This window comes from Mya arenaria, chromosome 8, assembly GCF_026914265.1.
Source record: "Mya arenaria isolate MELC-2E11 chromosome 8, ASM2691426v1".
In the NCBI taxonomy this organism is placed as follows: domain Eukaryota; kingdom Metazoa; phylum Mollusca; class Bivalvia; order Myida; family Myidae; genus Mya; species Mya arenaria.
Window position 1 is genome coordinate 43,247,301 of NC_069129.1, and position 25,654 is coordinate 43,272,954.

A 25,654-nucleotide genomic window follows, 5' to 3' on the forward strand; every position below is an offset into this window, starting at 1 on the left:
GACCACAGTAAAATCGCAATGGTTGAAAGCTCACCGTACAGGGGCGATTTCTATTCCATGTCGCCGCGCTGGCATAAAATTTGACATTCCTCTTTTTTCGTGGACAGATCACTCATTTCGTGACAAGCACGGGGCCGGCGGCAAATGAGTGTATAGATCGATGCTATATCATTAAACGATTGCTTTTTTCTCGAATTCTCTCATCTTACAAATAGTTTGTTCTACAAATAGACACACATATTGTTCGAAAAAATAGTTATATTAATAGATATTTTGAAACATTTAAAAGGTTACATTACTGGGTCGGCGTCAAGTGATTTCTCTTTTGTTTCCTCTCAATGTTTTTTTTTCTTAAACTAGCACTCACCATGCATGCTGTACTATTTTGTTTTGTTTGTCACTAACATCACATCACTTTTTGCTTGAAACATTCTGCTTTACCAGTTTAAATCGTTTACTCAGAGATTAATTCTGTTCGCCATTGGACCTAGCTTGTTCATTGTTTTTATAAATAATTGTTTTTGTTATATGGAAACTTGACTGTAACATTCTGCTTTAACAGTTTAAATCGTTTACTTAGACATTAACTATGTTCGCCTTTGGACCCAGCTTGTTCATTGTTTTGATGTTTCCAGTAAATTATATTTAGCATACGGAGTCTTCGCTTGAAACAAAATAATACATTGTCCAGGCATTTTCAAGACTATTTGTTTTTAGTCATTTAAAGATGTTTTCCTATTTCTGTGTTTTTGTTTTGTTTTGAAAATGTATTGTCATACAATATGTTGTGTGTAATACACAGAATACAACTACAATAGAAGATATACGGACCCAATGTTCAAGTCAGCCATTCATCCCGTTCCTTATTTAATGGTGCCGGAAATGACGTCAAAACAAATTCAGCCTCGTGTTGAGACGAATTCTCCCGCGCATGCGCAGAAAAAGAACCAGGACGTAAACAAGCGTCCAGAGTCATCCGAGAGCGGAATAAGTGTGTCGTCTGCTGAAGGGCCTAACAAATCAGCACTTCAGTCTGTCAGACGAACGAATTGGTTGAGTGAAGGACTTGATACGCCCAGATCGCCAAGGAATATAACTTTGAGCCACATTGAGTGATTCTTTTCAAATTTCAAATTCTTATGACTTTCTGTATTGAATATGTTTTTTTTCAGGGATATCTCAATACAGTTCACGTGCCAGTTCTTTTTATCAGTATTTATTTAGCATTGATTGATATTACTATCACTGTATCCTGATATATTTTCTCACGACTGTCATTTCATACATGTATATAATAACAACATCAAAATGTTTATCATAACGATGTTTAATTTAAATTTCATTAAGAACAAAAACAGAAATGAACCCATTCGGATGCATTCCTTTTCGGCAACTCCATCTCAGTGAAACGTTATAGATGTGACAATTCATATATCATATAATACATATATGCAATGATAGGTTACTAATTGTCGTTCAGATAGCTTCGAATGTTATGAACAATTAATGGTTTAATATGTCAGTTGAATGGACGAAAACTTTTTTTTAATTTGTGTTTTAAAAAAAAAAAGCAAAATAAGTATTGCAGCCCTTCATTAATACGATAAATGATAACAGAAGGGAATGAAAAGCAATGTATTATCGAATATCAGTCGTTAATTAAAGTCTGCTGAAAATTGAATAAACCTGATTAATCCTTTGGTGTGTTCAAAGTTATCCAAAATGTTCATTAATGGGTCAATAATTATTTAAAAAATACTGTTGTCCAATGAAATCGCTGTTTAAACTAGCAAACGCATAACCAGTGTATTCAGGGGCGGTTCCAGATTTGTTGTTCTAGTGGGCGAAACTTAGGGTGCGACCTTTTGACATGCGTCCCTCCCTCTGAATAAAACATGTATGGATTGAAGTGTCGGCAGGGATTTTGGATGTACTCCCCAACAATTTAAGTCCGAAATGGTGCTTTTTGAGCATGTTTTATAAAAAATATCTGATATATACATAAAAAGTGAACTTGGACGATTTCATGGGGGGTGGGGGGGACGAGCGCCCCCGGACCCTCTAGTGGTATTACTTATCCAGTTGTATACAGTTGGCTGCAGATATTTCTAGTTAATAATTACACGATTTGTGTGCTTCTTTTTTATTACACAGTGAACAACTATAGTTTACAAAAGTAAATGACAGTATCAAAAGAATAGGAATAGAAATATGAAATGTACAAAAAACGACACATGACTCCTTTGTGTATATCAATAGTTCAGAATATACTACATTATGTGAGCAATATTCCTGACATTCGTTGATGTAAATGCATCAAGTGACATTGGTGTACATAATTAACAAGAGAACCATGGAGGGAACGTGAACGCTCGTCTGCTTTTTAAAAGTCTAAAAAGGGGCATAACTCTTCAGTTATTTGAGCCAGAGTTTTGAACCTTGCTAGACGTGTGTATTGTCTGCTGCAACAGGTGTACCAAGTTTCATTTAAATATATTGAATCTTTTTTATTTTTGGCCAAGGTTAAAGTTTTTTATGTAACAAAGCCGATGGCCAGGCTATTACCATGGCTTTATGCCAATAACTAAACATGTTTTCTTCAAACTATTAGTCAACCTTAAAATTGTTTAAACAAATCTAGCTTGTTGATGACCATATATAAGTAAATTACTGGTATCATATTAAAATACTGCTAGAATTCTGACCAAAATCTAGCTTTCTTGTTGACATAAATGAAAATAAGTTTCCAGTGACAAAATTCATGCAAAAAGGCATGCTACTGAAATATTTCAGTAACAATGGGCTGATTGTTCACAACTTTGTTTAAGTTTACAATGTTGTTTATAAAATTATTTTTACCTTTTAAAGATGTAATAATTCTTTGATGTAAGGATATATCTAAATAAAACAAAAACAGCTCAAACAGTTCTCTGAAATTTTATAAGAAATACTGCAGACCATAAATTGTCTATGGAACTTCTAGAGTAGTAAACATTCAAATGTTAACAATGATGACGTTAACAATGTTGTTAACTTCAACAAAGTTCCAAACAATCGACCCAATGCAACACCTAAATTCAATATAATGATCTACAACATTCAATAAATATCTCATTCAATAAAGGAATCACGCCTGAGGAATCATATCCTTACACATGTAGCTACAAAACTCATAATACAGTAAGCTAAGCAATACTGCTATTTTTAATAACTACTATCAAACCATTTTGATCATTTTAACAGGGAATGTTTTTATATGTTTAAACATATTTCATTAAATACATATATTATATATCTAACATCAAACTGTAACATTGCCGATTGTTCAGAATCTTGTAAAAGTTAACAACATTGTAAATGTCATTATTGTTAACATTCAAATCGTTATTGCCCTGGAATTCAAAAAAATACAGTTATAATCTACTGTATTTCTAACAAGATTTGGGACCACTGTTTCAATTGCACTTGATTTATTACAAGATATGAGCACAACCTCAAATAGCTCAAGGTTAAAAGTTAACCGGGTTGTACGGTCAGTGCACTCGCTTCTCACGAAGGCGACCTGGGTTTGATTCCTGGCCTGGGTGCATGTGAGTTTGGTTTGTGGTCACCAAGCTCGACAAGTGGGTTTTCTCTAGGCACTCCGGTTTCCCCCACAACACAAGACCACACTCTCGTGCAACATATATACGGTTTAAAGTTAACAATCATGACGTTAATAATAAAGTTCTGAACAATCGGCACATTATGTTGAACTATTACATATATTTCTAATGATTTATTTTGGTGACAAGTACATATTGATCTCAAATATAACATCAGTTCTGAAAAGGTTTATCTTTTAAAACAAACATACAGTTAAACATTAGTTTTCTAAAAAAAATATAATGCTGTTTCTAATGTTTACTAATAAGTATACATGTAGGTGGTAACATTGTCGCTGCCAGGACTATTCTGGCAGTTAAGGTAATTCATCCCTTATTTATACCAAAAATTGCTACTGTTATAGTTCCATTTTAAAGTTACAAAATTTTAAAGTTTGAATATTTTTTTTAAAGTTTTCACCAAGAGCTTTTTTTTATACAGGCATTAAGTTATTTGAAAAACAAATAAATAATGGGTATATAAAAATAGTCAAATTTTGTTATTTTACATCCCTTTTAATATCATTATGGTGTTATTCAAAAATCATGGTTAAAAATGGTTAATCCATATAAATTAAATGTAGAAACAATTTTGATGTTAATATCTAAAATACAATAACAAATCTTTGCATACAAATGATTGACGTCTTAACTTAAATACTACTTTAATATGAAACTACTTTCTGATAAAAACATATACCAGTAAGTATGTATTAAAATAATACAGAGGTTATAAAAGACTAATAATGTCTGGTTCGGAAAGAAAAATGTGACCACAGGGCACCTGCATTGCTGGGTAACAAGGCTTGCCAAGTTACTGGCTACACAGCGTGCCAAAGGGTAGGATTTATCTATTCTGACCGGAAACACATGATCAATATTTTTTCTAGCATCCATGAAATTACTATTTTGTGAAGAAAATTGATGCATTTTTGTATATATCACCAAAAAGCATATGCGATGATGTTTACTGACGTCATGACACTCAGGATTATTTGTAAAATTAACTTCTATTTATATCATCTATTGAAATATCATAACAATGCTTACACAAAGTGCATAATAAAAGAAATAAAAAGAATTGTGTCACAGCATGTGACTCGTCAAGTATAGGGGGCCAGAAAAATTCCCAGCAAAGCGGAAATGCCCATCTAGTGTGCTAGAATACTTGGACTCTGTACCAGTTTCACATGAATGACATGTACAATAGTATGGAGAGAGATCTATGTGGAAAATCAGACAGCCAACAGGTACAAGCTTAAAGCTGCACTCTCACAAATTAACAGTTTTTAATCTTTAATCTTTTGTCTTAGAATCCGCTTTTTATGGCACAAGCGTCTGCAATTCAGTCATATTAGATAATTCACTGTAGAACATATCTCAACTGTTTGAATAACTGCCCAAAATTTCATTTTTCTTAAACGATCGTAATGCTTTTAGCCATAATATATCAATTTTCAACCATAAATATGAAAAGTGTGATCAAAACTTTTTAAACTTTTTAAATCTTTAGTCAGCATTCTAATATCACAAAATCAGCTCATTCCAATACAAAAAATAAAAAAAAAAGTTGTCAAAACAGTCAATCTGTGAAAGTGCAGTTTCAAAGACAACATTTGCAAACAACTTAGAACCTCCAATGTTAACTGTTACATGTACATCAAGCTACACATACAAATACACTTGGTGTTTCGCAACCTCTTTACTGTAACAACATCAACACTCTCTTAACATAAATAAATCCAGACAATAACAAGATTTCACAAAGCATTCACAAGAATATACATATAATGTGTAAGAGAATCACAAAGAGACATCAATACTTGTCCTTTTTTTTGTCAATTTGTTCAAAGGGCTTCCCTGTAACTCAAAAAGAGCAAGTGGGTGTGAACATTCTTATATTTTTCTCAGTCAGCCAATGGGCATAAACTTATAAATGTTTTAACCAGAGTGATAAGGACTTGCTACACATCATGTGCATGTTGTCAAAGCTGGTTTGTATACCAATTTGTTTTAGCTCAATTGTGAAGATAGCTGAAACCCGATATTCATCACTCTCGGGACTGTTTCCTAGGTATAAACCAGTACTGTGTCTTTAAGAGAGACCATGAGAACATTCTCGCACTCTCGCACTTCTGTTGATAAAAAAACAACATGTATACAAAGTTTTATGGTATATGCTTCTAAAGTCCTATACCGTCAAACCTTGTTCGCTCAAACTCCCAGTGATTGGCAAAAATACCTTGAGCCTAGAAAAACTCAAGCCAAGTCGGAATGCTTATCTTCAGTATAAAGAAATCAGTGCTTTACATCCAGTTTGAGCCAATGAGGAATTTTAAGCCACAAGAGTTCTAGCCAACCGGGGTCTACTGTACTTACATATACATTTTGCTTACCAATGACAGAAACTAAGGCCTGGTCAATATCTCAAATGTTTCTTTCAAAACCAGACCAGCTAAAAATTACTTTAGATTATACCTTATGTGTATAGTGTTGTCATTTTAAATATTACTTTGATGTCAGCTGACAAGCTCATCATCTAATTTGTTCACTCAAGAGTAACTTGTAATGGAAATACTCAAATACTTCAGCAATAGACAATATGTTAAAAGATTCCACAAAAAACAAAATCTGCGTATATAGTCATACAAGCACATGAACTACATGCAAAATCAAACAGCATCACAGTATGAGATTCCCCAGAGGGTAAGCCAGTTTGGAAAGATGGCGAAACTAAAGAGGGAAAACATCCAGCTGCCGAAGAAATACTTGTCAACGAGGGTAAGCAGCAGACCGTGACTGAGTGTGCCCCATGAGGTGATGAGGAGGTCCAATATGCCCGTGTGTTTTGTGTCAAGACTAGAGACAAGAGCCGCGATGAACGAGAGGCTCAGTGGCGAGACCAGTAGTAGCATTAACTTCTGGCCCCAGCGAGAAAACCTGGAATATCAAAAGGAATCGGGGTTTTATTATTTTAGGAATCAAATATATTATTGTGTGAATTTTTTATGCTTTGTGACCCAATATTACATTGGCATCATTTAAAAGGATTAAATTTGTAGAATAAAAGTAATTATGTTTATTTTATACGAAATATATAATTCCGATCAAGCTTTTTTGGGGCCTCTAAAGTTTGAAAAATGGGCTGTTCCATGTTTGATTTCAGTTTTTACTGAAATAAAGAACAAAAATGACCAACTGTTCACACCACTTAATCAACGATCAATATGTTACCTGGATTTCGATGGATGTACAATAATAGAGACTGGCACAAACACTACGGCCAGGAAATATGCCAGCGAGATGTTCATCAGAGCGAGGCCGAACAATACGAGAGACTGGAATATCAGCGTGACCGCCTTCAGTAACTGCCAGTCAAAACGAAGTTGCTTGTCATCTGACGTCCTCCTGTGAAAAGAGTAAACAGTCAGAGATAAAGAAAGCTGGAGATTATGGTTAACAATACGCAATATTGAACTATCCGCATGACTGCCTTCAGAAGCTTCCAGTCAAAATATAGTTGCTTGTCATCTGAAGTCCTCTTGTGGGAAAAGTACAGAACCAGGGTCAAGATTTGTTTTATTTTAAGACAAAATGAGCTGTAAGTTTGATGAAAGATGACCAACTCATATCAATTCCCATGACAAGAAAGCTTTTTGGCCTCTCTGTTTTTGTGTGTGTTTTTCCGTCTTTTTAAAATGGTTAAAAAAAAAACACACACAAAAATGACCTGCCTTCACCACCCCTCAAAATGTGGGGTGGCGATGGCCAAACAAACTATTTCTAAACTGTGGCCTCATGGTCATTATGAATTTTATTTCATATCAGTCTGATTCAATAGTAAAAATTGGTACGAGTATTAATTTTGAGCGACCAAGAATCAATGCCCTTGATAGATTAAACTTATCTATTTTACAACAAATGTGACAGTGTATGGCAACATTATATTAATATCTATTGTTGGCATAATGTTAGGCGAGAATCTTGTGTTATGGGGAAAACCGGAGTACCCGGCGTAAACCCACTTGTCCGACTTGGTGACCAAAAACCAAACTCACACGCACCAAGTTCAGGAATCGAGAAGAGTGTTCTAACCACTTCTCTAACCAGACAACCCTTAATTGGGGTTAAACCCTACGCTTCTTTGGTGAAAGAAAAACACATTTTGTGTATATATGGAAGAGACGCTTATCATGGTAGTGTCAACTATATCACACCCAGCAAAAAGACCAAAACCCAAATATTCATGAAAAAAATTCACAAAAAAATAATAAAAATTCTACAGCATAAAAAATTATCAATTTTAATTAATATTTACCTTGCCACCATTCTCGGAAAGAACAGTGATGCCGTAAACAGGGCCAAGAAGCCGTAGAAGATGCCATCCTCGATGTTCATCTTAAACGGCACAGCCATACTTGCGAGAACATCCGGCCCCGTGTAACTGAGGACGGCCATTATCGTGCTGCTCAACACCAGAGGCAGGATGGATAAAACTCCAGTAACTTTCTCTTCCTAGGGTGGGAAAAACACAAATATCATGTAAAGAGATATGACATGCTATGTATACACACATGGAATAAAACACCAGATAAGAAATTGGCCATCTTTCTAGGGACACTTTTATTGGCTGTCACTTCTCTAAAGATCATTTTTAAAATATGACCAGCCAATTGTTTACATCTCTAGGGGCATTTACATAATTGCATCTCCCTCGGAGCAGTTTTAAACACCACCTCCTGAATATTTACATCTCTCAGAGCAATTTTAAACACGACTAGAATCTGCTGATTGTTTAAATCTTTCTGACCATGCCATTCTATGACAAATTAGCTTATTGGTTAATTTCAACCAAATCAGGATATTTTTGCATTTGAAAACCAAAGTAATTGCACTGATGTGAATGTTGTCAGAAAAGGTACGTAAGAAGACCTATTGTCTGTGCCCTTGATTATGTATATTTTGTGCGTGAATTTAAATTGAGTTTATTATTGTTTTATTGTTCAAATTACATTGTGTATCAAGTTCTAGGTCATAAAGCAAATATCTTGAACGCTTTTTTAGATATAGCCATGTTTAATCAAATAGAGGTACAAATATTTCAAATAGTATGTTGAAAAAAAACATAAAACCAGAGCAATGTGGAGCGAAAGCCATCTCTTGTTTGTTTTTCTGACAAACAAGGAACATAACTTGACAATAATTACAGCCATAATTATGGGCCTTGCTATATTTGTGTGTTTGTCTCTGGCAACATGTTGTACCAAGTTTAATTTGAATATCTTTACATGCATTCTCGTTCACCAGAGTGATGATACTATGCGTACTGTTAGATTTTTCATTATCAAAGCTCTGATGAATAAGAATGATTTACATGTAGCGACTCCCATTTTTCATTTGAATATTTTCGAGTTATTGGCACAATGACACAAACAATGCCTGCCCGAAAGACACTGAGGCTATGAAAATACCTAGACATTTTTTCTTAAAAAAAAGTTTAGCTTAAATCAATATTTTAAATAGTATTATATACGACAAGTGGTTTAGAAATTACTTACACTTTCAAAATCAATGTCAGGTTCTTCCTCAACTAATTCATTTAAGGTCTCTTTATTCAGCTTTTTCTTTTCTTTAATTTCATCTGATATTTCTTTAATTTCCTCTTTCTCTGTATCGTCCGTTTCCTTCGGAACTGGAGATTCTTTCGGCTCCCCTCCTTCCTTCTTAGCTTCATCTGCACTAATGTTCACCCATAAAGCTATGGCTTAAATATGGTTAAGGAAGTTTTTAGAATACTGGTGAATTAGTAACTAAGCTTATTTCATTCAATGCAATTTAACGCAAAAAGGTTATGAAAAAAGTATATTTTATGCAAAATGTTCTGGTATATTTGGAACTGAACATATTTCATTCAATGCAATTAAAAGCACAAAGGTTATGAATATGTATATTTTATGCAAATTTTTCATATTAGATAAACCAAAAAAATATTATAATTGCCTGGGCAAGCAATTGGAAGATGGACTCAAATAATAATGAAAATAGTTCATTTAAAGCCAAAGCTGTAAAGCAACATGGATATTTTGACTAAAACCCCTTTTAGGCTGGTTCAACGGCTACTGTACAATGAAACAAACAAGTGCATGGAAAATTTTGTACTGCATGGCACATCCTTGAAATACAGAAAAAAATCCCATATTGTATAAAGGTAACAAAGTCAGCAAAACTAATATCTGCTGAAGAAAAGATGACATTCATGTATTATGTAATATCTGCTGAAGAAAAGATGACATTCATGTATTATGTAATATCTGCTGAAGAAAAGATGACATTCATGTATTATGTAATATCTGCTGAAGAAAAGATGACATTCATGTATTATGTAATATCTGCTGAAGAAAAGATGACATTCATGTATTATGTAATATCTGCAGAAGAAAAGATGACATTCATGTATTATGTAATATCTGCTGAAGAAAAGATGACATTCATGTATTATGTAATATCTGCTGAAGAAAAGACGACATTCATGTATTATGTAATATCTGCTGAAGAAAAGATGACATTCATGTATTATGTAATATCTGCTGAAGAAAAGATGACATTCATGTATTATGTAATATCTGCTGAAGAAAAGATGACATTCATGTATTATGCCTCAGACACAAGCAATCATAGTTAGTTTTTAAAGCTGCACTCTCACAGATTTACTTTTTTTACAACTTTTTAATTTTGTTCTTGGAAAGAGCAAATTTTTTGCGTAAATATCTGCAAACCAATGATAAAAGCTTGCTGACAAAAGATCAGATCGCAGATTTGCATATTTCCATTCGAAAATTTATATTGAATGGCTTAAACCGTTAGTAACGGTTTAAGAAAATGCATAAAACCTTAACTTTAGAACTTCAATAGTTTCCATGGATTTTTGCAAAAATGGCTCGCTCAAAGACAAAAAATAAAAAAGTTGTCAAAATGTTCAGTCTGTGTGAGTGCAGCTTTAACATTATTGAAGTTTCTTAATTCAGTCATACCAATTGTTATAAAATTGTTTTGTGAGGATATATCTTCATTAAATTTATTTTTCTGTTATCAAAACCATCACAGGACTCATTTTTGCATATGACATCACATACTGGTATGTACTCAAAACTATTAAAGTCAACCCAAGTATCAAGGATATTTTGATGAGAGCGGCGGAGCACATGATGGCGAAGGGTATCATGTAGAGGCCAATGGAGACGTATCGCTGGGTGCCGGGTAACAGGTAGAAGAAGAACGACTGGTGGAACCTCTCCAGCAGGTTGTTCAGGCTCCGGAATATTCCTTCTATAACCCTGGCAGAAAGAAGGGAAATGGACAAAGACATGAGATTTGGGGTCTTCGGAGAAAAATCATAAACTAATCTTAATATGATTAAGTGCTCTATCTAGGCCTAAAGAGCAGGGTGCGGCACCCCGCTGCCCTTTGCCAGCACCTTACTGCCTTTTTACTCCACCCTGCTGCTCCCTTTCGTTTGACAGAGTTAATTTTTAGAAATAGTTTAGAAATAATAAATATATAATTTTGACACTTAAGTAAAAGATAACAGCTACCGTATTAAAGTTACAACACATTCACAATAAGAATTGAACATTGGCCCTTGCAAGTGCCCCATTAAGGCTCATTTAATGCGTATCAAAAGGGCCCTTTCTGACCTAGCACCATGCCCTTCTCAGGATTATGAAAATAATTGTATTTTCATCAGGGAACAAATGGATGACGCATCAATTGAATTAATTCCTATTAAAAAGATTGTCAAATTTTATCAATTTTCATTTCAATGCAACATTTTTCAGCACTTATTAACAAGTCAATATTACATATTACCTTCCTGCGGAGTCCAGCGACACCCGGCCAGTTTTCTTCTTCCGGATTGCCTCAAGAGTGACAGCCTCTATATGGTATCGGTGAAAGAGCCCGTGATTGCCTGATGGGATCCCTGTGGACTGGGCCCACATCATGCGCCCCATGGTGGTCATTGACTGCAAGAAACCGGCTGGTGTCTCCGCCTCGGTGTCCGCTACATCAGGCTGGAAATCACATGGTTTGCAGTGAATTGTGTTTATATACATGTATCAACAACAGCTGTCTTAGGTATGTGCCCTTGGGTATTTGCAACAATTCATGTCACTCATAGTCAATTAAATTTAACAGATTAAAGTTAATGTCATACAACAGCAAACATTTGTACTTCATTTACCAAGGTAAAATTATCTTTTTTTTAGTTAAAATATTCCATATGATGATATCGCTTTAACTGTCAGGGTTTGGCAACTCTTGTTTTAAAATTAACCTTGATAATGTGTTTGACTTTAAAAGAAGCTGTTACAATATTTCATACAGGGCAGTCCTTTCACAAATTTTGGGGCCAGCAAAAGGCCCCATATCCTTAGCCAAGGTATATTTGTTATCCTAAATTTTGGTCAAAATTCCCATCTTTAATCCACAAAATTGAACAGTTTTGTTTCTGTCAATCTGCAACGTTCCCCTTTTTGGCATTTTTAACCTAATTCCCCTTTCTCAGGGCTATTCCATATATACCCCAAATGAAGAAAGACAGCCCTGTTTCATATCATCATAAGTATAAGACATTTAAATAATTGCACAACCTATGTTTGTAAGAAAACATTTGATAATATATTAATGTGAAAAAATAACACCGTTTCAAATACATGTATTGAGATCTACATTATGTACATTAGCATGGTGAACATTTAAAATTTCAGAAGCTAAACTGAAAATATATTTTGTTACTGAACCAACATTTTTACTGTACATTATAAAGATAAATATTTCCCCAAATGAATACTGAAATTTTCAACCATGTACATGTAATATAAGGAAACATTTACTGATTGTGTTGTTGGTTCTTTACTCAAAATGAACTAATTCCCTTGTAAAAGATCCCTACCGTGTCATGTATCATGACCGTTACGCCCTGTCGGTGACACAGTCTGACCACCAGGTTGATGAGGTCAAGGTTCGGCAGCTGCCCGTTCAGGCCCTCCATCTTAACGTTCATGTAACGGATGTTCCCATCAGGGATTTCAAGGTTGATGGCAGCCTGGATCTGACCACTACGGGCGGGCAAATCCCCTGGCAGAATATCTGTTAAATTAGAAAATGTTCATATCAATAAATGAAGCTAGCAGGTATCTCAAGATTTAACCCCACCTGAATCTGTCCCCTTCTCGCCTCCAACGCTTCAGGCCTTACATTAACAAATAACGATCATTGGACTGTAACTTCTGGGTATATGTTTCCAACTGTTTGACTTCTTATTCAAGTTGCACTTAATACAAAAGTTTCATTTGAATACCATTATATTCAATTGTGTCTAAACTATGACCAACATTCAAGTTTATTTTGTATCACCAAAACTAAGATGCAAAAGGGCGAAGGTGACTTCATTTTCCAAAATTCATAATTCACATTTAAAGACATTATCATGTGATGTTATCAATGTATTGTTAAGAGGTCAAATTATCCACCACTTTTGTTAAAGTCCTGGTGGTCTTGTGGTTTTGGAGTCAGATTTCTAGTGTTTTTTTCTTTACTTCAATGGCATGCGCTTGCACACTCCTAAAACAAGCTACCTTTTTATACTATTACTGTATTTATTTCTGCAATTTCGATATCATCGAGTAAAGTAATGATAAAATAAGTGCTTTCAGATGAATTATTGAGAAAACTAATTCAAGGTAAAATCATATGAATGAGTACCTTTAAAACATCACACTTCCTCTAAGATTCAGAGTTTCATGTTCCACAATTTTTCCCTCCACCAAAAATCGCACAAGACCACTTTAACTTACATTGTACATTCCAAGTGTACTTCCTGATATCCATCTAGCCAAGCCTGCATCCTTATCTGCTCATGATCTGTGGCCAGGAATATAATGTCTTTAAAGACACCTTATCACTCATAACAATAAGAGAAGAACTAAGAAGGCACTACTCGACTTACATTCAGTGTGTACATCATGATAGCCATCCAGCCATGCCTGCATCCCGATCTGCTCATGATCCGTGGCCAGGAATATTATGTCTTTACTCCAATATGGCTGACCTTGAAATACACAAAAGTAAACACTGAACCATTTACATTATATGATGATAAATGACAACAGAATATTGCGTACTGGTAAGCCTCGGGCGGTATTCATAAAACTCATGTCATTTCCTAACCTAAGCCACTTTCTTAATTTGTGTATCTCTTTAATAATACATAATAAAAACTTTTTAAAAAATCCAACACACATTATTTTCATTGACCTTATTGAAAAAACATACATTAATGTTAAAAACACTAATACAGTTCTTTTTATTTGACAATGAAAATTTTAAGAAATCAACTTAAGTTAGGAATTGACTTAAGATATTTTATTAATACAGCCCTTGTGCTAGTGTGTGAAAATGCATAAAAATAAACTTTGAATAATTAAATATAATATTTAATTAATAAATGCTTTTCAATAGTTTACAGAAATTTTAAAACAGTGAAATAACATTTTGATATCAGATAATGTTTTGAAAATTTGACCATCTTTGTCAGGGCACACACGTATGGGATAAGAAATCAATTATGTCAATTCCAAAATACATTAACAATAGATTTGGCATCTTTTTACATTAATTACTATTTGATGTCAATGAGTTTTTAGCATATAATAAAGAGATAAGTTCTTTGTTTCTGTGATATATAGATTATATTTCATCTTTTGACCACCACTCTTAAAAAAGATGCCTTTCGGTGCTAATTCGATGAAATAGAATTCATATCTCACTGAAACAATATCCATAATAATTCTTGAAAATAGAACACCACACAAGATGGTGCTAGAGGTGTTGGCGTTGTTTGCAGTCAAAAATCAGTCTTAATCAAGTTCAGAATTTTACTTTCATATGATTAATATCAAACTGTGCATTTAAAATCATACGAGACGAATTTTGATGCAAAACATTAAAAATGCAGTTTAATAGGTAAAGTGTGAATATATATTTTTTTATCATAATTTGAATGAGTGATTGAAATAAGCAGAGACGTGATTGAAGCATGCCCCCACCACCCAAAGGCAGCCAATAAGTCATTTTGCAACTAAAAATGTCGGCGACACAATTTTAGGCGACATGTACCCTCACCCTGTAATGGTGGTATTATGGCTGAATGTGCGGAACAGCCTGGAATGAATCAGCTAAATTTCAGTAAAAGACCATGGACTTGTACTTAGTGTTTTTTATCATTAAAATTTCCATCAGGTATGCAGACCTGTTAATATGAAGCAATTTTTCAAGGACATCGCTTCCCCTTGACAAAGGGAAATAACCACTGCATCTGGCCAGTGACCAGTGTAATTGAAAAGGAGGTGTATAATTTGTAAATTATCTTTGTAGCTGTCTGGCTAAAATTTCTTTATAAAAACATGTTAAATATATTGCTTGTTTAACTATTCACTAACATCAAAACTGTTCCTTTACAACAAAGATTAGTGAAAGTTGATAGAAATGTGGAATTAATAAGTATTCACTTTTCTTACTGTCTATAAATTTATCCATTGACAACTGTCTATAAATTTATCCATAGACACTTGTCCATTAAAAATTGTTAACAGGAATCCAAATAAACGGGCTCTTTGAACCGCTTTTACTTACAACATCACAGTTTGTAATATTAAAATTAATTTTTCACAGAAGATTTCTTTAGGAAAATTCAAAAGACCAACATCTGTTAATCACTTACGAATAAAGTATTTAGCCAGTCCAAGCATCAGAACGAGGCTACCGTATGTCTGCTGGAGCTCGGAGGACTTCCCCCGCAGTGGGACGGACATAACCACAGCTTCCACACGTGGGGCTCTGCGGGCGCGGAGTATGCCATACACATTCTGGCCAGGTACCAACTGTAGGGTAAAATACAATACACATGTAACATAAACTTTTAATGGTTTTCAAGATGGGCATGAATCTATATCTCAGGCATTGTTATAATCCTAAACATAAGCTTTTCCTGTATATAGGTTCAGTTTAAACTAAACAAGAGGGCCATGATGGCCCTAAATCGCTCACCTGAGTAAAAGAGTTTAACCTTTGTAATCAATATAGCTTAATATTTGTTCTCAAAGAATATCGGCTGGTCACTTTTCATTAAGTTAAATGGATGTTGCACTAATTAGTACGCCATTCAATATCTCTGTACGGTTCCATCAATATGCAAATATGAAAATAAAAGAGACCAAACAAAATTATTTTAATACATTTGAGAGAAGTCTATGCAAGGGTGCTTCAGACCAAATTTGGTAAATATCCATCAAGAGGTTCACAAGAATAATCGTTTTTTACTCTATTTTTAGCTAAAAGGGGCCAAACAAAATTATGAGAACAAATTTAAGAGAGGTCCATGCAAGGACACTTCAAACCAAATTTGCTGAAGATCTATCAAGGCGTTCATGCGAAGAAAATGTTAAGTTTTTTTTACTAATTTTAGCTCTGGTGGCCCTTACAAGGGGCCAAACAAAATTATTTGAAAAGACCTGACAGAGGCCCATGCTAGGATGCTTCAGACTTGAAGATCCATCAAGCAGTTAATAAGATCAAGTTGTTTAAAGGTTTTTCTATTTTTTGCTCTGGTGACCCCTAAAAGGGGCCAAACAAAACCATTTGAACAAAGTTGAGAAAGGACCATGTAAGGATGCTACATATCAAGTATGGAGTCATTCTGACCTTTACTTTCAGAGGAAAAGATGTTTAAGTGACAAGACAATGTAACAACAAATGACCCCTGAGCAAGGCCAATTTGACCCCGGGACAATAATTTGAATACCTTTGGTGTAGGTCCACTAGGTAACACTATATACCAAATATGAAAGCTCTAGGTCTTATATTTTGGAGAAGAGGATTTTTAAAGTTTTATTATATAAGACTATATAAAAATATTGAAAACCTAAGTCTATGAACACGGGGCGTGGCCAATTTTGACCCCAGGGCTAAAGTTTGAACAATCTTAATAGTGGTCCGATAAACAATGCTTCATACCAAATATCTAAGGCCTTAGCCTTTTGGTTTCGGAGAAGAAGATTTTATAAGTTACATCATATACATATATAAGGAAACCCATGACCGCCCGGATGGGGCCATTTTTTGACCCCAGGGCCAAAGATTGAACAATATTGGTACAAGTCAACTAGATGATATATCATGCCAAATATCTAAGCTCTTGTCACTACTTGTGTATCTATATATGTATATTTGTTATTAATTGTTGTATGTGGCCCATATTGAAAATTGGTATGTGTACTAAATATGTTATCCAGTTTAAATTAAGACGTTACTTGTCTTTGTGAGTTCGGAGAAGATTTTTTAAGTTTTCACTATAACACATATAGAGAAAACCCATCAGCCCCGGGGTGTGGCCAATTTTGACCCCAGGGCCATAATTTGAATAAACTTTGTAGAGGTCCACTAGACGATGAATCATGCCAAATATCTAAGCTCTAAGCCAGGTAAGTTCAGAGGAGATGATTTTTGAAGTTTTCACTATACACATATAGAGAAAACCCATGACCTCCGAAGGGGGTGGGGCCAATTTTGACCCCAAGGCCATAATTTGAACAATCTTTGTAGAGGTCCACTAGACGATGAATCATGCCAAATATCTAAGCTCTAGTCCGAGTAAGTTCACAGGAGAAGATTTTTGAAGTTTTAACTATAAACATATAGAGAATACCCTAACCCCCCTGGGCGGGGCCAATTTTGACCCCAAGGCCATAATTTGAACAATCTTTGTAGAGGTCCACTAGACGATGAATCAAGCCAAATATCTAAGCTCTAAGCAACGTAAGTTCAGAGGAGATTTTTGATTTTTTTTAATATAAACATATAGAGAAAACCCATGACCACCCAGGGGCGGGGCCAATTTTGACCGCAGGGCCATAATTTGAACAATCTTTGTAGAGGTCCACTAGACGATGAATCATGCCAAATATCTAAGCTCTAGTCCAAGTAAGTTAAGAGGAGAAGATTTTTGAAGTTTTAACTATAAACATATCAAGTATACCCATGACCCCCCGGGGCGGGGCCAATTTTGACCCCAAGGCCATAATTTGAACAATCTTTGTAGAGGTCCACTAGACGATGAATCATGCCAAATATCTAAGCTCTAGTCCAAGTAAGTTCAAAGGAGAAGCTTTTTGAAGTTTTCACTACAAACATATAGAGAATACCCTAACCCCCCGGGGCGGGGCCAATTTTGACCCCAAGGCCATAATTTGAACAATCTTTGTAGAGGTCCACTAGACGATAATCACGCCAAATATCTAAGCTCTAGTCCAAGTAAGTTAAGAGGAGAAGATTTTTGAAGTTTTAACTATAAACATATCAAGTATACCCATGACCCCCCGGGGCAGGGCCAATTTTGACCCCAAGGCCATAATTTGAACAACCTTTGTAGAGGTCCACTAGACAATGAATCATGCCAAATATCTAAGCTCTAGTCCAAGTAAGTTCAAAGGAGAAGATTTTTGAAGTTTTCACTACAAACATATAGAGAAAACCCATGACCCCCCGGGGCGGAGCCAATTTTGACTCCAAGGCCATAATTTGAACAATCTTTGTGAAGCTCCACTAGACGATGAATCATGCCAAATATCTAAGCTCTAGTCCAAGTAAGTTCAGAGGAGAAGATTTTTGAAGTTTTAACTATAAACATATAGAGCATACCCAAGACCCCCCCGGGGCGGGGCCAATTTTGACCCCAGGGCCATAATTTGAACAAACTTTGTAGAGGTCCACTAGACGATGAATCATGACAAATATCTAAGCTCTAGGCCAAGTAAGTTCAGAGGAGAAGATTTTTTAAGTTTTCACTATAAACATATAGAGAAAACCCATGACCCCCCGGGGCGGGGCCAATTTTGACCCAAGGACCATAATTTGAACAATCTTGGTAGAGGACCATTTGGTGATTCTACCTACCATATATCAACGGCCTAAGCCTTGTGGTTTGGGAGAAGAAGATTTTTAAAGTTTTTGCTTTCCATTGCCATGGCAACCAGAGTTCTGCATGGAATTCAATTCTTTGAACAATTTTCAAAGGGGACCACCCAAGGAACATTCTTGTGAAGTTTGGATGAAATTGGCTAAGCAGTTTATGAGGAGATGTCGTTTAAAGTAAAAGTTTACGGACGGACGACGGACGGACGCCGGACAAATTGTGATCACAAAAGCTCACCTTGTCACTATGTGACAGGTGAGCTAAAAATATATGATTTATTCAGAAGAAAGATGACAGCCCATGCTCAAGTCCATTTCCAGTACTGGCGTCCATTTTGAGAGGGCATGAGAAGTTATCTCTAGATGGGATAATCCCTCAACCTCTTGGGTGAGAGGCAGGCACCTAGAGTACCATATTTTCCCGACTATAAGACGATTCGCTTCTAAGACGACCCCCTAACTTTGCCCATTAAATCTGGTGCTTTTTGTTTCGACTCGCTAATAAGACGGGGTCAATTTATAAGCAAATCTAAATGCTTAAATTCCTCCTGTAAAAATGTAAAGCTCAACGGACAATTATCGACTTTCGCGGTAACTGTTTTTGTTTTACTCAAAGAAAATGGCGGTCAATTGTGAGCTCTCTATTTGGAGGTAGGTTAAAAATTAGTAAATGGTTACGCGTTTAAGTTTGCAGGACAGGTCCTTACTTATCGGAATTGTAATAATTAATCAATAACAACTTATGTTTGTTTTTGTCTATTATTTTTAGTGAAGACACCACTGAAGTTCTTCGGCATCAATAAATATTATTAAAGAATTATGTTTATGTTTTTAATTTGACCCAATTAAAATCAAAAGATTGACCATTTTGTTGTGATCAATAAACCGCAAATAACACCATGAAAATAAATGGCTTCAATAACATAACTGCGAAAAGCCGAGGCAGTGCATGAATAGGTGTTTGTTTAGCAATAGATCTAATGCTTAATAGGCAATATTGTCCCTTGATTTGCGACAAACATAAAGGATTCATATTCGCATTGTCATTTGTTAATGAACAACATAACAATGTGGTACAAAATAGTTTCTTTAACCACAAACTCATGACTGAAATTATACAAAGCATGCTACGTTGTAGTTAGTGCAGCAACTTTTACACCATTCAGAACTCCTCGGCCATTTTTATCGAAAACAACCTTGGATGTATGCTGGTACATCAGTTGAAGTAGTTCGTAATTTTTTGAATAGTATCATTCATTAAATGTAGTGTTTTAGAGTTGTATTTATTGATCTAAGTTAAAATTGATTGCCAGTTAAGTTTATTATTGCAAATATAATTAAGATTCCCAAGAGTTAAGTCATGAAGTTTAACTGCTAAAGAAAATTACTAGCCATCTACTTGCAGCGGACTTAAACGTACCTCTTTTTGAGTATGTAAACCGTCCAAATACATCCGAGGTTGTTTTCGATAAAAATGGCCGAGGAGCTCCGAATGCTATTACACATATTCATACAGTGGTCGAAATTAGCACAAGTCTGGCACTGGAAAAATGCTTTTCTTGATAAAATTCTGGATTTTATAAAGCTTTTTTTTAATTATACTTGAGTTCTTGTGTAAGAATGTGGTCTTGTTCATTAAAAAGTATTTCTTCAATGACTCTTGATACAACACAAATTCAACAAAATCATAAGCTTCAACATGTCAAGTACTAACAACTTTTCTATTTCAATGTACCTGTCCTCTGACTATGTGGAGCGGGTATTTTACAGTGTAGTTATGTGTGTACGTCTCCAATCCGGCCTCTCTGAACTTATTGTACAGCCAATCTCTTGGAATAAATCTAAGAAAAAAGTATATTTGACATAAATTCATAGTCATGCATTATAATAAGGCACCAGATTTATCAAAATATAAATAATCATAATACAAATGCAGATTTCATGGTAAAATGGAAATATTTACCAGAACGAATACTTATTCGACATTTCCTTTATCATTGTAAGCATTTTTGATATATTTCATGATTTAAAATTGCTGTTAAGTTTAATGTATTTACTATATTTATGTTTTATGTATATTTTTTATGTAATGAATTTGCACTCTCAGTTATTTTTTTGGTGCAATTAACTGCCTTTTAAAGACTGTTTCCCCTTGCAAAAAAATGTCCATTTTTCCCAAAAAATTAAAAATTATTCTCAATTTGATTGCTATGCAGTGGTCGAATCAAGCCATCAAGCCCACAGGAGCAGGGTGCATTGTTTTGACAAGACCCCTTTGACCACGCCTCCCCCCCCCCATTTTTTTAAGGGAACTGTTACTAATGATAAATTACAAAAAATATTTATTTATTTCTTAAATGTATTTATTATCTTTGTATTTTTAAAAAAAATAATTTTTTTTGTAAGTTCTCATTAGTAACAGTTTCCCCATCATTATAAATAAGTCTGGAATGTTTATTTTAAAATGGGGGAGGGATGTGGTCAAAGGGGTGTGTCAAAACAAACGCACCCTGCCCCTGTGATCAAGCCCTGCCATGGTAAAATGCTGTAAAGTCTTTCTCAAATTATGAAATTCACATAGCAAACCATCAACAAAAAGTCTTATTTCAATAAATGAGTAAGACACAAGATAAAAACAACTTCATTTAAAGTTGTGTATATGATAACATAATAATATATAAAAACCTAAGATAAAAATAAAATAAACATACTTTTTATCCTTTTTTAACTCTTCTTTCAATTCAGAAATGTAACTGTTGTAGTCAAAGTCAAAGTAAAATCCATTCTCAACAACCCCTGAAATAAAATAATTTATTACACACAAATAACTTAAGTCTGCAAGCAATAAATACCGTAACATACATTTGATGGCATATCACCTAGTTCATGTCACATTGGGCACATATTTTGTATCAGGCTATCAGGTATCAAGATTTTGAACATTACAAATTTTATAAAAAAAACTAGGAATTGTGCTTAATTAAATTAATATCCAGTTTCATTACCAAACATGTAAAGTTTAAATTTACAATTTTTTTTTTTAATTTTAAACAAAACAAAAGAAATATTTGAATATAATCTTATTACTGAAGCATTTAATTCTATAAAGGCAGGAGGGTGTACATACTAGTCTTCATGAAGGCAGAAGGGTGCTACCAAATAAGGACAGGTGACAGCACCCTTCCATAACTCTTCTGCTAAAACTTTGCACAGTTTAATTATATCAGATTTTGTATTTGTTATCTTATAGCTGCACTCTCACAGATTTACCGTTTTTACAACTTTTTTATTTTTTGTCTTGGAATGAGCAAATTTTTGTGTAAATATATGCAAACCAGTGATAAAAGACTGCTGACAAAAGATCAGATCACAGATTTTCATATTTCCATTCGAAAATTAATGTTTTATGGCTAAAAGCATTTCCATGCATTTTCGAATAAATTGGCTTGTTCCAAGACAAAAAATAAGAAAGTTATCAAAAAGTTCAATCTGAGAGAGGGCAGCTTTGATATAGTAACATATTAATATTGAACAATAAGCAATATGGGCATGATTGCTCTACCGTTATAACAGGTGCAATGATAAAGTCTGATTAACAAATAAACAGTGCACCAGCAGATGTGCCAACATTTCATAATTATACAACGTCCAGTAGAACTTGTACAGGTAACAGGTGGTTTCTTCATCGCTGTTTATTTACCTATAAATTATGTTGTTTTTCATACATATTAATCAATAAGAATAAATGATATCTAATTGTTGGTTTCGCCATCTATTGTTACAAATGTAACTTTTTTATCACCTATGGTAAATCATTATTTTTGCCAAAAAATGGAACAATAAGGGTGTTGGTTGAAAAATATAAATTATATACAGTCATATCACATAGATATTTTAGCAGTTTAGGTATATAGTCTTAAATAATAGACGTGTTATTACGGGATTTTTCTAATCCCTAACGTCTATACGGGTTTGTGCAAAAACGGGGGTTTTAAAAAAAAAATGAAATTGTATTTAGAGAAGAATTTTAAGTTTGAAATAAATAATAAAGGTTTATTTACATATTTTACCAATATATGATGTAAGTGCAAAGATATTTTGCACAAAAAAACATTAAATGCATTAAAACACAGGATTTACCTTTCCAATAAAACGAAACTTGACTGACACAGACAACAATTATGCCAATCGTATCAACTCGGCCATCTCTGGCACGCTTCGAGATAGATCTAGTAAATACAATCGTAACAACTCGGCCATCTCCGAGGTGTTCAGATTGTTGTAAAACTGTGAACGGCAGCCTGGCAGGTGCCCTTCTTGTATATATATATATATATCATTATGTTTTGACAGTATGAAATGAAAAAAATACATCAAACTCATAATTATTCGTTGGATATTTATTTTATATGGAACAAATACAAAGTAAAATTATTTGGTAATATTTATTGTTTATATTTTATTGACGCAATATGCTTTAACCGGAATCACAATTTGAATAACTACCCACTTTTGGTACAAAACTATTTGTACGTAAAGTTAGATTTGCCACATCAAAAATCTGTCAACGTACAATTATTTGGACTATTTAGGTATACAAACCAGGTAAAAGTGCATTCTCCGAAAAGTAAGTCTTTGCATTAAATGGTGAGTATGCAAGAGCCATAAACCACACAAGGCCGCCAAAGTAACAAAGCAGGCAAAGTGGGTTGTTGTATTTTGACACAATATCCACCAACTTCTGCCGAGACTTCGGGTTCGAGAGAATTCCCATGGTGTCAGTTCTTTATTTCACTCTATCTATTCTGAAACAAAATAAAACAGCACAATTTGACTAAAAAGATGGATATATAGACATACTGTATAAGGCAAAAGACATTATGTGAAGATTGTTTGATAAATTGTCAGAAAAATAACAAATAGCCCGAAATATTAGTGTGTCCGAATGTGAAATTCTAAGAAAAAAATAAAAGAAAATTTCATGCTTATCAGCTTTAAAAAATCCTGCTAGAAAAAAGCAATACACACGTATCAATCTAATTAATAACTAAAACAATAAAAAGTCATGCAGAAATACCAAAATACCTCTGAATAAAATGCGTTTTGTTTACGTTGTATTAACAGTTAGCTCCCCTACCCGGCGAGTGCGCGGAACGGTTAAATCTCGGCTCACGTATAATGAAAGAAAAAGCGGTAATGTATGGGTTTCCTCTCTTCCAAAAAGTATTTATTAACATCTTTAACAGAAATCCTCCTCTTACTTAAACAATAACCTAAAGGTCAGATTTTTTTACTATAATTTATATTTTCAGCAATGTTAACGAGCTTTGTTCAACGCGTATAAAAAAAATATCATAAATTAAAAATCATACAAACGAGTTTAAAAATCATGACGTGGGCTATTTAACAAACAGAAAAAAAAAATGGGTGTACATGGACATATGTTATCCCGCGCTTTTTGGCATAACATCGCTCTTACCCTACTTGTTATTATTCGTATTTGTGATTTGGTACGGAAATCAAGTTTCCAAAGGCTACCAGACGAATCGGCCCCTTATCAAATACCAATCGGAACTCCTCGGCTAGTATCAAGATATGGCCTCGGATATAATACGGGTCGTAAGAAAATAGGGGTGAAAATGGGTCGGTATGAAATGCATACAACAAAGAAATAGTGTAACGCATACAACATAGGCAAAGAAGGGTTTTCACATTTGCATATAACATACACAAAGAAGGATGTTGAGAAACGCATACAATATAGAATAAGAACAAAAATATTGACAGTGAAATTTTATTGTTAAAATCAATAAATTATTATGTTTATGAAGTTTAGTCAAGTGAAAAATAGTTAATTCACTTTATTTTTGAATTTTGCTTTTAGAATTAAAACCTAATTGATTGTTTGTAAACTTTTTGTTTTGTTTGAATAGGGAAAAGAACCTTATTTCAAATCATTAAAATTGGTTTAATGGTTTAATATCTAGATTTATAAAGAAACAATTTATTATTTCTTTTATGAAAACTTTGAAATCGGGGAAAGCAATGACACGGAACAACAATAACAAAATATAAATTTTAAGATTACCTTAAGAAGAATGAGGATTATAAAACCAAACACAGAATTACTTTTAATAACTTTCATTTCATCATAAGATGAAAAACTAAACAATTTTTTGGTAGTTGTAAAAATATCTGAATTGATGATTTGTATTGTAATAGGTGAAAATAGGATTTATAAGTTCTTACCATTATTGCAAAATGAGAAATATAGATAATTATTAATATAATTTGTAAAGGGATAAACCTCAGATGTTAAATTTGTTTAATAGTTTAACTTTTAATGCAAAAAAACAACATTTGATCTTTCCGTATCCAATACATTCATCAGAACAAACAATCCCAAATATATAAAATGATCCTTTTGAAATTATAAATTGAAAGGAAAAATGAGTAAAAAGGGTAGGTATATATATTTCGTGTAGTAAATTTGGTTATTCTGTTTGTAGTTATTACATGTGCATATTATATTGATTGCAATATTTGTGATTGGAATAAATTTATCATTTTTTTTTATAAACAATGGCTTTAGTGATAGGACATAGTCAGACAAAATATTTGTCAGAGTGCTTGGATAAATCGTGTTATAGTGTTTTCTTTCCAATAAAATGAGTTGAGAAATAACAATCCTTTGATTTCATTTATTGACTTCCATATTATAAACTCCCCAAAATTCTGAGACAATACTCCAATTATCCATGATAGCAGGTGCTATGCAATCGTTTGTTTGTTCTTTATTCACACATCGTTAATTTAAGGGATGCCATAAAGATAGGTGTTAGGTGACAAATGAAAAATATATAATGAATCATGATTATGTCATTAATGAATCATAATTATGTCATTTGGACACCTTATGGCAGACAATACACATAAGTAATCTCCAATAATAGGTATTTTACTGGACAAGTGACCCTTAATTT

At 34.0% G+C, this 25,654-nt stretch overlaps 1 protein-coding gene across 1 annotated transcript; it reads right to left on the reverse strand.

Moving 5' to 3' along the window:
* Positions 1 to 1,565: 1,565 nt before the first annotated feature.
* Positions 1,566 to 23,813, reverse strand: LOC128244215 (glycosylphosphatidylinositol anchor attachment 1 protein-like). The gene is made up of 13 exons (XM_052962231.1): positions 23,757 to 23,813; positions 23,274 to 23,476; positions 21,383 to 21,467; positions 20,407 to 20,512; positions 15,424 to 15,583; positions 13,651 to 13,752; positions 12,595 to 12,791; positions 11,511 to 11,713; positions 10,788 to 10,978; positions 9,203 to 9,408; positions 7,963 to 8,159; positions 6,879 to 7,052; positions 1,566 to 6,584 (listed from the first exon to the last, which is right to left on the reverse strand). Exons 2-13 carry the CDS (start codon positions 23,443 to 23,445, stop codon positions 6,317 to 6,319), a joined length of 2,061 nt encoding a protein of 686 aa, XP_052818191.1. The 5' UTR covers positions 23,446 to 23,476; positions 23,757 to 23,813; the 3' UTR covers positions 1,566 to 6,316.
* Between the last annotated feature and the right edge of the window lie 1,841 nt (positions 23,814 to 25,654).

Bases quoted from the DNA above. Each gene is read 5' to 3' on its own strand.
- LOC128244215 (XM_052962231.1), bottom strand. From the start codon at position 23,445: ATGGGAATTCTCTCGAACCCGAAGTCTCGGCAGAAGTTGGTGGATATT. The intron at 9,409-10,787 runs GTACATACCAGT...ACCATATTTAAG, and splicing joins GTTGACTTTAATAGTTTTGA to CCATAGCTTTATGGGTGAAC. The intron at 6,585-6,878 runs GTAACATATTGA...TTGATATTCCAG, and splicing joins GTACATCCATCGAAATCCAG to GTTTTCTCGCTGGGGCCAGA.